This window comes from Vigna unguiculata, chromosome 9 (assembly GCF_004118075.2).
Source record: "Vigna unguiculata cultivar IT97K-499-35 chromosome 9, ASM411807v1, whole genome shotgun sequence".
Lineage (NCBI taxonomy): Eukaryota > Viridiplantae > Streptophyta > Magnoliopsida > Fabales > Fabaceae > Vigna > Vigna unguiculata.
This window is the reverse complement of record NC_040287.1, coordinates 37,499,543-37,511,756: the sequence shown is the minus strand read 5'-3', so window position 1 is coordinate 37,511,756 and position 12,214 is coordinate 37,499,543. Positions and strand designations below refer to the sequence as shown.

Here is a 12,214-nt window from a genome sequence, read left to right as displayed (position 1 = left end):
ACGACAAAAAAAAAAATAAAAAATAAAAAATTGAACGGATAAAAAAAATTAAAAAGGGTTATACATACTGCCAAATGCAATGCCACCACAATTCTCCGGCTTTAACCGCCCATACCACGTCATCTCTACTTGGGCCAGGCCCAATAAGGGAAAACTAAATAATAATAATTATTATAATTCACTTAAGTGGTTTATATATATTCCAAATTAACGACAATATGCAAAAGAAAAAAAAAATTATAGGATAATTAAAATTCTGTTCTTCCATCTTTACAAATACGTTTATTACATTACTTACAAAGAAGCTGTTTTTCTCAACTAAACTTCAATTAGCATTTTTCATTAATTGAGAAAGCGAATCCAAAAAAGCTCTTATCCGTTACGTAAAAACATGATCTTTAAGATATAGTTGCATTAGTCCACGTCCAACTTTCTATTTTCTTTACGTATTTTTTTTAAGGCAATTGAAATTATCTGGGGATAATGTTTACATTATATCTGGGGATAATTATCAAGATTTATTTTTTCATATTTAAACTTGCGATGAACTATGCTGCAAGATAGTTATTAAATATATGTGAAATAAATATCAAATACAATGCATATACTCCGAGCTTAAATTTGAAGAAAAATGGCGGTTGAAAACATTTTTGTTTTATTTGTTTTGGATTATAATGGAAAAGGTCAACTCTCGAACCCAGTTATTTCGGTTTTGTCTGATAAAATAAGTCAATTCATTGTTGAAAAAACCTAGGTTAACTTCACAAACACCTTTACAACCTTAAAGTGTGTGCAAAATTTACGCTTATTTATGATATTATTAGATATCAAAATCCCATTTTTTTCTGATTTTTATCATCCAACCATTTTTTCTTTCTTTCGTTTTGCCTCTTTCTTCATATATTCTCATCTTCCAAAGCAATTTTCTGTGTGTGCCCACAAATTCACTCTTCCATGAACTTTCTTTTATGAAGGTACGTTTTCTGAACCTGACTTTGGTTGTTGTAAATTTACTCTTTTTAGCTTCAATTTGCATCGAGATTTTGAATATTGTTTGCTTCTCCTGCCACCAAAAAAGAAGTGTAAGGTAATCATTGTGCCACATGCCCATTACTTGTTTTTCTTCTCTTTGCATTTTCAAGGAACATATTTATTATTTTTAAAACTGTTCACATTCCACACATCATGATTAATTGATCATAATTAATTAAGGATATCTCTTCATCTTTTCTTTTCATTTGCAATGAATTTGTTAGTGATTAAAAACAAATATTGGGACGATAATACATTAATGTGGAGGATTTCGATGCAAAGAAGGAATATGTAATAATGAGCTTAGATGTTCAATTATGACAAACTTTCTTATTTTCAGGAGTTTGTATAGATTTTTTTTTGGATAAAGTTGGAGTAGACTTTTCATGTTATTTTTCTGAGTTTTTTTTTTATCATTTATTGTAGATACTTTTTTTTAATTAATTGTGATCATGTCTATGTTGTATCATATGTGATTGAGTTGAACTCGTTTCATTTTTTATTTGTATGTTCTAAGAAGAAGAAGAAAAAACCAATTGTACACATCATTTTAGGTTTGTGTAATTTTTTTAATTTTTTTTTGCTGAAAATTGATTTAATCCTCGTATACATATATATTATAAACACTCAAAATTTCTTAGTCATAATTATGATGCAGAAAAAAGGCCCCATATTGAGAAATACGATAGAATTAGATTTGCACAACAATAAAGCAAACAGAAATAATAATTACTAAGTCTTTTATACAAGAAACAAAAAAATAAAAGAGAGTGTAAGGTAAGATGGTTGATAACTTTATGAAAGAGTTTTAAAAAAAGGGTTTTATGAATAATATATCTCAAATAATTTTAAAAACAATATTTTGTATAAGAAAACTATTTTATCAAATCTTAATCATCATTTAGGATATTGAAAAAAAATATAATTTATAATACAACATATTAAGATATGTATGTTTTTTTTTTTAACATATTTATAGGTGAGCTTGGTAATTATATATGGCAACAAAAACAAAAGACACGAGTGTGGTGGGGAAGGAGAAGAAGGTTCCATCTTCAAATTCTTCAACCACAAGCACCAGGAAGACCGTAACAAGATCATCCTCAACGAACAAGGGCACTTCAAATCCCACATCGGAGAAACAAATCCCTAATTATCTAAAACCCACTATAAGTTCAAAACGTCTTGATTCCCACTCTTCTTTCAAGCTCCCTAAGAATGATCCTCCATCAAAACCCACTCTAAACAGAAGAAGATCTCTTGAACCATCATCATCTTCGAGAGTTCACAGACAAACTCATTCACCTTCTCCTTCAAGGCAACACAAAGCTCTTGTGTCCCCTGGTCCGCGAGAAAGGAATGGTCCACGAGAAAGAAATGTTCCTCTTCGAGCTTCAAGTCTTCCCAATAAAATTACTTCGAAACCTGCTTCTGATAGAGTTACAAAGACCCCACCAGGAAGAACGCAATCATCAAGTGGGAAAGTTGTTAAGAAGAGTAGTAACACTAATGCTTCTGCTTCAAACCCTAAACATGAGTCAAATAACATTTCAAAGAGTAGCAAAAGTGCTCAACCAGAAGAAGGTAAAGAGTGTGCAAGTGAAGTGGTTGAAGAAGTGGGAAAAGTGAATAATACAGAAAAACTGACACATCAAGTAGTTGACTCTGAACATGAAAATGAAAATGAAAATGAACATGGGCATGAGCGTGAGCGTGAGCTTCATCACGAGAAACATGGTAATGAAGAATGTGAGCAAGATCATGAAGATGAGCAGAAAGGGGATGACCATGGAGAGCAGAAACATGAAGATAATTCTGAAAACCATGATCATAAACACGAGCATGATTCTGAAGAGCGTGAGCATGATCCTGAAGAGAATGAGCATAATCATGATGATCATGAAGAGTGTAAACAGAAGCTTGAGGAGACAGGTAAACCTCATGTTGAAGAGGATAATGAGAGGGACGTTCCTAGTGTTTTGGAAGAAGAGAAACAGAAAGAAAATGATGATACAAATCAAACTGAATGCAACATTCCAGAGATTCATGATTCAGCAATTAAAGAAGTTGAGGTTAAAGAAGAGGAGGAAAAAACAGAAAGTGGAGTTGTAGAAGAAGTTTGTGAGAGTGAGAGCAACAATGAAGTGGAGGTAGTAAAAGAGAGAAAGGAGGTTGAAGAAGGAAGAAGTGATGCAGATGTTAAAGATTCAATGGAAGAAGAAAGAGAAAGTAAAGTAGAGAATGAAGGTGTAGAAAATGAAGCTCAAGAAGAAAAGGTTGCAGAGAATGAAGTTAAAGAAGAAAGAGAAGAAACAAGTGATGTTGTGGAAAAGGGCAAAGAAACTGAAACTTCTGTATCCAATGATTCCATTGAGGAGAAAGAGAGAAAATTGAAAGCAAGGAGGAATAGTGTAAAAGCATTGGCAGGTGCATTTCAAAATGTCATCGACCATCAAAAATGAACAAAACCATGTGTAAAATATATACGAGATAGGAGAATGAAGTAGAAAAAAGAAGAACAATACTTAAATTAAACACATTTTAATGTTTGTACCTTTCTTACACAAAGATGGGAAAAACATGTTAAACATTTGTTGGATTTTCTCAGCTAATTGAGTTTCACAAATGTATTCCACTAATTTACTTATGTATATATAATTACATAATTTAAATTCATACTTGTTATTTTAATTATTGTGTACTTGTAAATTTACACTTTAAAATATTATAAGATATTAGTTTTTTCAACATTCACGTGTTCATTTGAGTTATTCATTTTTCTATATTTGCATTTGGTATATTTATATACAAATTTTTACCTATTTCTTACTTATATCTTCATATTACTCACTTGAATACCAGAGTCTTCTGTAAGTGTTCTATCACTGATTGAAGCAAATGAATGAAAGAGAAAGGGTGGAATTTTCAGCTGTGTACAACATATTTAAGAAACACTTTCAGTGTTTCTTTAGCAAGAAGAAATCCAAATTAAGAAGTCTTCAAGACAGTTCCTACAAGTCCATAATCGACCAGAAAAGGAAAAAAAAAAACACGTAATACAATACAACATGTACTTCAAACAATGTCGACTTATTTAATAAAAACCCCAACACACAAATTTCACACATAAAAAAAAAAAAAAAACTTGAAAAAATAACCATTGAATCACTTTATTATAGTTAGTCACATAAAAACTATCTCTTATATAATATACTTTGTTTCAGAATAAGCTATACTCTCCAAGCTTAGTTGTCGCCGGAATTTTGCGATAAAAATCTCAGCCCTTTTATCAATATCATCTTCTGAAGCACACGCCATTGTTGTTCTACATCGAAGCATATAATCCTCAGTGATTTCTTCATCCACAAGGAACCTTTGCTGGTTCATTCGTTTGTGGAACAAACTGCACCATCTTTGTTTTAAACTTGAGGATACAGTGGAATGCACTCGCCAAGAGTGCATCAGAGTCTTCAGTTTCTTTATAGACCTGTGTATTTGTCTAATGAGTGGTGTAGATTTCTGTCTCTTCATTTGCTCACGTAGAAGCTACTATAACAGATGATCATACGCGAGTGCTAGTTTGTGCTTTTATAGGATAAGAAACAAAGAAGTTTCTTACAGAAATTACGTTGCCGTGTAGCTTCATGCTGAAATGATTGATATAAATGGAAGATTTCTGTTAATTGCGCAGCGGGTTTCAGGAAATTGTGTAGCAATAACGAATGTTTCTTCTCAAACTTGAAATTCGTGAATTACTATGATGTTGGCACCAGTCAGATTCATTTTTCTAGGAAGTCATTCGTGTATTTTCCTGGTATGTAAAATTGTCAACTTTAAGATTCGATTTGAGAAAAAAAAAATGTTTCTTGGGTTTGGGCCACACCCCTCTTGTCTCTTATTTTATGAAAATTGGATTTTGAAAAAATTTTGAAGTTTAGATTTGAGTCCATTCAGAGTTGTCTGATTTTGAAAAGATTCCATTTTTAGCGGATACATGAGATTTGTGTTTTTTCAATGGAGAAGGATTGGGAGGAAGAAAGAGAAATAAAAGTATTCACAGAATGAATGAATGAATTGATAGCGTATATTAATCTCTTATGAAATGAGTACAGTGGAAGAAAAATGTTTCTTGGAGAAGTTGGTTGTGTTTTTGGTGGGTCCTGTTCTTAGGTTAGATTCATGAGATTTTGGACATGTTTTCTAGTACGCTTGGTTGGGTTGGAAAGTGACTACTGAGAGATTCAAAAAGGCGAAGAGACAAGACAGAAAAATGTTGGAGGTTGGTTGTGGTGTGTTTTCTGAACTTGTTAAGGATAGGGAGCAAGTTATCAACCAGGGATGAAACTAAATTGTGTTACAACAAGGGATCAACACGAGACAACTTTCTTTATATCGTTTAAATTAAATTTTGAAAAATTTCTCTTATATTTGAGTTAATATATTATAAATGATTTCTAACTTTTTTTAATTTTTTTAAATTTTAAAATTACTTAATAAATGTCATCTCAAATTATAATATAAAGTTGTCAAAATTTAATTTTTATTATTTCCAAAGGTTATAGACTCTAATCTTTTGTTGAATTAAAACTCTCAATTTTAACGTGAAATTAAAATTTATCTTTGTATGAAACTTTGTTATAAATTTTGATATATTTTAGTTTCTAAATTTTAAAAAATAAATAGATATAATTCTTTTAACTCAACCCTATTTTTTTTATCAAATCGTAAAAATAATTCAAATTCAAATTAGACCTTTTAATATTTTTGTAATAATTATTAGGTTTTTAAGGAATGTGTGTTACCGAAGAGATACAACATGAATGAAACTTAGACCTAACTACATAAGACATTAACCTAATTCTCAACCCAAAATTTTAAGACAATAGATCTATGGATATTTATTTTTATATAATACTTTACTTTCTATTTTTAATCGATGTGGAACTTAGACTTTTATTTTATATTTCTAACCATAATACCTTATTATTATTAAATAAAAACTTGTTATTGAAACCAGAAAAGACTAATACGAATCGGTGCGTGGTTGTGTTTGGAAAGAGGCAAACAGTGTTTGAAATTGTAGATGTTGGGCTAGTATTTGATCCGACACATGATAAGGCATTATTATGTGAGAGTAGGGCATGGGCCACGATGCATTTAAGTGTTTTTGACAATGTTTGTACGACACAAATTAGGTTTACATTGTGTCAACTCATTCAATGCTCCATTATGTTATGTAAACATAACCCATTTTACCCTCATCATTTTCTCTTTTATTAATATTATTATTACTTCTTCTTTTTTAACATTTACACCACGAGTTACATAATTCTTAGTTCTGTACCATTTTCTCTCGTGCGTTGACGAATTTAGTTTCGCATTTTGTTATTGTGGTGTGGTGCTTTTCATATCTGGAAAGTGAAAAAAAAAAGTAATTTGAAAGCATTTTTTTGTTGAGACTTCAAACATTGCTGTTATGGTTGCGTGCGGGCCAAAACTCAATGAATTAGTGTTTTGATTAATGATATATTTTGTCTGTTGGAACTTTCTTTTTCCTTTCTTAAAAATATTAATAGTCAAGATTCAAACAAATTCTTTTCATAAACATTAGAAAAATAATAATATAACTTTAAGCTAAAAAATATTATCATTTTGAAAAAAAAAAATCACGATTAATTATAACTTCAAAAAAAAAAATCATTGTCAAGTCGTTTAAAAAAGTAGTGTCGAGTTAATAATATTCTGATAATTGATGAGTACATGACTATTGGTTGTCAAGTGAGATCACTAAAGTCTCCCATGAAATATGAAAAAGGGAGCACTAGGAAATATTATACAAATAAATAATTGATTTGAGAATTGTCTGCAGGGTGATTTGGACATTTTGTCTGAAAAAATTGTTTAAGAAGATTTATAATTTCTATCCGAAAAATTGTATAAAAAAAAATTCATAATTATTGTCAAAAAAAAGTTATATGAAATGTTGTACACTTTTTGTCAGAAAACTGCATGAGAATATTTGTAGTTTTGGTTAGGAATACTGGATATTGAGTAATATTTTTTTTTTATATATAGACTTACAGATATCGTGTTTCTATTTTTTTTGTGAGTATGCTTTTGATATAAGAGATTATTCTCCAATTACGTGATCTTCAATATTATAATTTATTATAATTTAGGTTAGTGTTGACGATGGATACAATCTTGAGTATCCCTAAGTTGCCAATAATAATGATATAATACTTGTTAATAAAGAGTTTGATGTAGGTGATGATTGTGGACAATGAGAAAGAATTATGGCCCTTAACAAGTACATGCAAATTTTTATTGATTACAACGGTACACACAAATTTATTAATGTTTATTTCGAAGCATGCAGAATAAGAAATCATGTTAAAACTTGGTTATATTGAGGAGAAAATAATATAAAAGTACTATATAAATGAAAGTTGATTCGAAAGTTGTCATCATAATTTAATAATGTTCTTGAGTGAACGGAGGATTTGGGAATAGTTATATACCATTGGAGATTTTGTAATTTTTTTCACAAAATTATGAGAAAATTTATGATTTTTATCATAAAAATTACACAAAATAGTTTGTAATTTGTGTTAAAAATATTGTATAAATGTTTGCAGTTTTTGAAGAAAAAAAATTACATGATTAGTTGTTTGGGTGGGTCATTGTTTATGTCTCTTTATTTGTTCGTGTGTATGTTTGTTTATGTATCTTGGTGTATATCTCTATGTGTATAGTGATAATAACTTTATTGAAAGTATTATTTTTTATTATGATTTCCACCAATGACATCTAAAAGTAATACTTTTTTATTGTAATTTTCAACAACGACATCTAAATCCAAATCGTTTTATATCTTAATCTCAATCTCAACCGAGCTAAGAAACATACACAAAAACAACAACAAATGTAAAAGTGAAAATACAAATGTAAAACTTTTCAATTATTACATAAATTTCAATTCATAAATTTTAAATAACTAAATAACTCTTCTAAATATATAGAATTTCAATTTTTGTTAAAATAATTCATTCAAATAACATAATGTTCCGTCTACTGGTATTTCTGTTTTTCACTATTATCTCTTTCAATCATTAGTCATGTCTTGCTCGCTAAGAATAAAGCTCATTGCATTTTGTGAAATGTCCAAAGAACATTCAAAAGTTATAAATAGTAATTTTCACTTTTACATGTGTTTATATATTTATTTTTTGTTTATGTTTGATTTCTTTGTTTCTCTACTAAACTCAGGTTTGGTGGTGAGTGCACCAAGAGCATGAGAAATCGAAAAAATTTCCTCCAAAAGCATGAAGAAAGGTCAAAAGATTCGGTTTGATGTAACCTTTTTCCAATGATGTTAAGTAAATCTTAAAAAATGATTCCAATGGCTCTAAGTACAACTCGTGCTTTTTCCAATCAACATGGATATTGGATGCTTCAGGGTCAAGGGATAAACGCCATCATTGTGTAACTGGGTCCACCACAAACTAAAGCATCATTAAAAAAACCTTATTGCACTTAAATATCATCAAAGACAAACATAAAGTTAAGGAAATTAAAATTGAGTTGTAACTCTCTGTATACAGTAACATCCTCAGTTTTTTGTCTTCTTATAACATTTTTTTTTTCCAATGCTGAGAAAGCATGGCTATGGGACCAGTACCAAGTAGGAACTCAAGAAAATCGTCACGGACCATGCTTGCTCTTTTCACAATCGTTTAGAGAAATTGATTCAATCAATTTTTCTGTTGAAACATTACTTTTGATACTGAAGCTGTATAAATTGTCTTTAGATATTTTCATTCTGAAAAATAATATTACTCTTTTTATTTTTTTATTTTCGTTTTTTTATCTTTTGACGTGATTTAATGTTGGATATCGATTAATGTATTATTGTCTCTTCTTTTAAAAGAATTGATGTCCAGTATTAACTCATGTCAACGTGATTTAGTGTTGAACATTGATTATGTATCACTGTCTTCTCTTTTCAAAGAATTGATGTCCAATATTAAGTTATGTCAACGTGATTTAGTGTTAGATATTGATTAATGTATCACTGTCTTTTTTTTAAAGAATTGATGTTCAATATTAAGTCATGTCATTGTGATTTAGGTTGGACATTGATTAATGTATCACTGTCTTATTTTTTTAAAGAATTGATATCCAATATTAAGTCATGTCAACGTGATTTAGTGTTGAACATTAATTAATGTATCACTGTCTTTTTGTTAAAAGAATCGATGTCCATTATTAAGCTATGTCAAAAAATAAAAAATTAGAATAAAAAAATAAAATCACAGTATATTTTTTTTTAAAACATTGAAAACAATTTATATATATATAACCTTTGACTATGAGATTCTAGAGGAGTATATGGTTGTTTGCAGTTCAATCAATGGTGATATGTACTTGTTATTATTATTTTTTAATTTGGAAAACAGTTATTAAATTTAATTATATGCTATATATGGTTGCTAATTAAAGATTATGTGATAAGACAAGTTAATTTGTCCTGTTTGACTTGGTGGACCAAAGAGTGGTATGTGATGTGATGCAGGAGAAACGATTTTGTCCTCTTCCTCTGTCACTCACTGCATCTCTTCTGTATAAGTTTACTTTTGAAGTTACGGGTTGAGATTCATTGAACTTTGATAATCATTAATGCTGTAAACATATATCTATCGGTGTAATATTCAGTTTTAACGAAAATATTATCACCCGCAAGAATTTTCGTTGTTATTATTGACAAAAATAAATATGAAAATTTTAAATTAATTGACAGATTTTAAATAAAAGTTTTAAAATTTAAGTTATTGACAAATATTTTTATTAATAATGATTATTAAAATTTGTTGATAAGATAATTCCACAATTTAGAATTTTTGTTATCGACCGATATTTGTGTTGTAATTTGTATTTCATATCGCAAACAAATTTTTGTATTGAAGATATTTATGTTGATAACTGGTAATTTCTACTACCAACAAATGTCAAATATATTTATTTTGGTAACATGTAACTCTTAATTACCAACAAACTCTTTTGTCGGTAAATCTATTTATAAATTAAGTGATAATTTCTTTGTCAAATGTGATGATATTTTTATATATTAATGAGAGATCAGTGACAAGAAAAGGAAAAAGAGGAAGAGAAAAATTGGAGCTAGCGGATAATGGTGACAACGGAAGTACAACAGGAGTTGAAGAAAGAAGCGGAAAAGAAAAAAGTAAATAATGAGAAAGATGAGAAGGACGAGTAACAGATAACGATCGTGAGAGAGAATGCAACGATAATGATGATGACTAGATTTGTTAAAATAGATAATTTGTTTTGACCTGATTCATTACGAGTGAGTCAATTTAATTTGTTTTATTTATTAACAAATCAAAAAAATTTAAATTCAATTTTGTCCATTGCGGGTTGATGAGTTAAATGGATTGGCTTAGAGGTTTACTTAATTAAAAGAATACAATTTATTTTTTTATTTTTTTATGAGTCAAAACTAGATTATAGTTGTAATTAAAATCTAAATAAATTTTAATATAATTTAAATACAAACAAAAATCACCAAAATACAAATCATTTATGTGTTGACTAAAAAAATCACTTAACATAATTCAAATACAAAATCCAACTTAACAAAAAATACGTGTAACCCTTTATTTGTGAGTTGGTGAGCCAACCCGGCTCACCACATATTCAACCCGGGTAAATCGGGTTCTAGGTGAACCAGGTAAAAAATCAATCCGTATTGAAATTTATAAAAAATATTTAACTCAACCTGGTCCGAACATGTGATGAATCGGGTTGACTCACAAATTCAAATTCTAACCCATTTTGACAGCTCTAATAATGACAATAGAGGCATTACAAGAAGGAAAAGAGAAAGAAAAAAAAAACGAAAAAGGAATAATTCAATTATGATTTTTACTTATTAATTTTTTATTTTCAGAAAATCTCGATTAAAGACATATTTTTACTATTACTGATGGGCGTGTAATATGCAAATAATTTTTTTTTTTGGGTAGTAGAAGTTGTTTGTTTATATAAAAGTTGTTGCAGGTGATGGGTGAGTTGAAAGAGATGATTTAGAGTTTAGAAATTGGCATTTGGGTGGGTGAATTCCTCAGTCGTGTGTTTGTGTAGAGGTTGTTGAAAAAAATTGTTGGAACACATAAATTAGGGATGTAGACGCTGTTCTTAGCATAGGTTGAGGGACCCATAAATACGATATGATTAATGTTTTTAGAAGAAAGAATTTCCTGCATTTTCGTATTCACTCAACTATACATGTTCAAGTCCAAACATCCCAACCTGCAGGCTGCATTTAAGGGTTAGGGTTCTAGTAAAAAATAAGTGGGGCCTAAATTAGGGGATCTATTTTCTAGACTATAACTTATTTTCTGAAACAATGATAATTATTAAAAAATTTACATCCATCCATAAAATAATACATAATTTATTTTATAAATCGATTGATTTATTGACCTCTTAAGATAATAATAATTTAAAAATTATCATAACAAAATTTATGATTTATTAGACATATTATATACTATTTTGGTAAGTAAATTTTAGTTGAAAATTCGAATCGGTCTTCAAATTTTGATCCAATTTAGTGTCTCAATTTTAGGTGAATTTAGTCCTTTTAACCAATTTCTTTTTTAAAGTTTACTTATCATTTGAAACGAATTTCGTGATATCATTTCAGTTTTTACACAATTTAATATATTTTCGCTTAACGTTAGTTAAGAAACAATCACGAAACACGTTTGAAACGTTGCATAAACTTAACAAAAATTAGTTAAAATGATTAAATTCATGCAATTATAAAGTTTAAGACTAAATTGAGACAAAGTTTCAATAAAAATCTAATTTCAATTTTCACTGAAATTTAAAAACTCACAAACATATTTGACTCCAAAATTAAATTAAACTTAAAGTTTATTCTTCACTACCATAATTGGTATAATTTATTATTCCCAATATAATCTTATTCATTATTATTAACAATTTTATGATATAAATCAAAAGTATATTAAGATATATATCATATATAAAATTTATTTAAAAAAGACAATTCTAATAAAAGAACCAAATGAGTATGAAGAATCCCATGTCACATACATGAAACAAACATCAGAAGTTAAAAACGATGACAGAC

General features: G+C 28.9%; 1 protein-coding gene across 1 annotated transcript; it reads left to right on the top strand.

The window, feature by feature from the left end:
* Window positions 1-937: 937 nt before the first annotated feature.
* LOC114164871 (myb-like protein X) lies at window positions 938-3,660 on the top strand. The gene is made up of 2 exons (XM_028049644.1): window positions 938-974; window positions 2,012-3,660. The coding sequence occupies exon 2, from the start codon at window positions 2,031-2,033 to the stop codon at window positions 3,492-3,494; it is 1,464 nt and encodes a 487-aa protein (XP_027905445.1). The 5' UTR covers window positions 938-974; window positions 2,012-2,030; the 3' UTR covers window positions 3,495-3,660.
* Window positions 3,661-12,214: the final 8,554 nt, after the last annotated feature.

Excerpts from the sequence above, each read along its gene's own strand:
- LOC114164871 (XM_028049644.1), top strand. The coding sequence starts at position 2,031 with ATGGCAACAAAAACAAAAGACACGAGTGTGGTGGGGAAGGAGAAGAAG.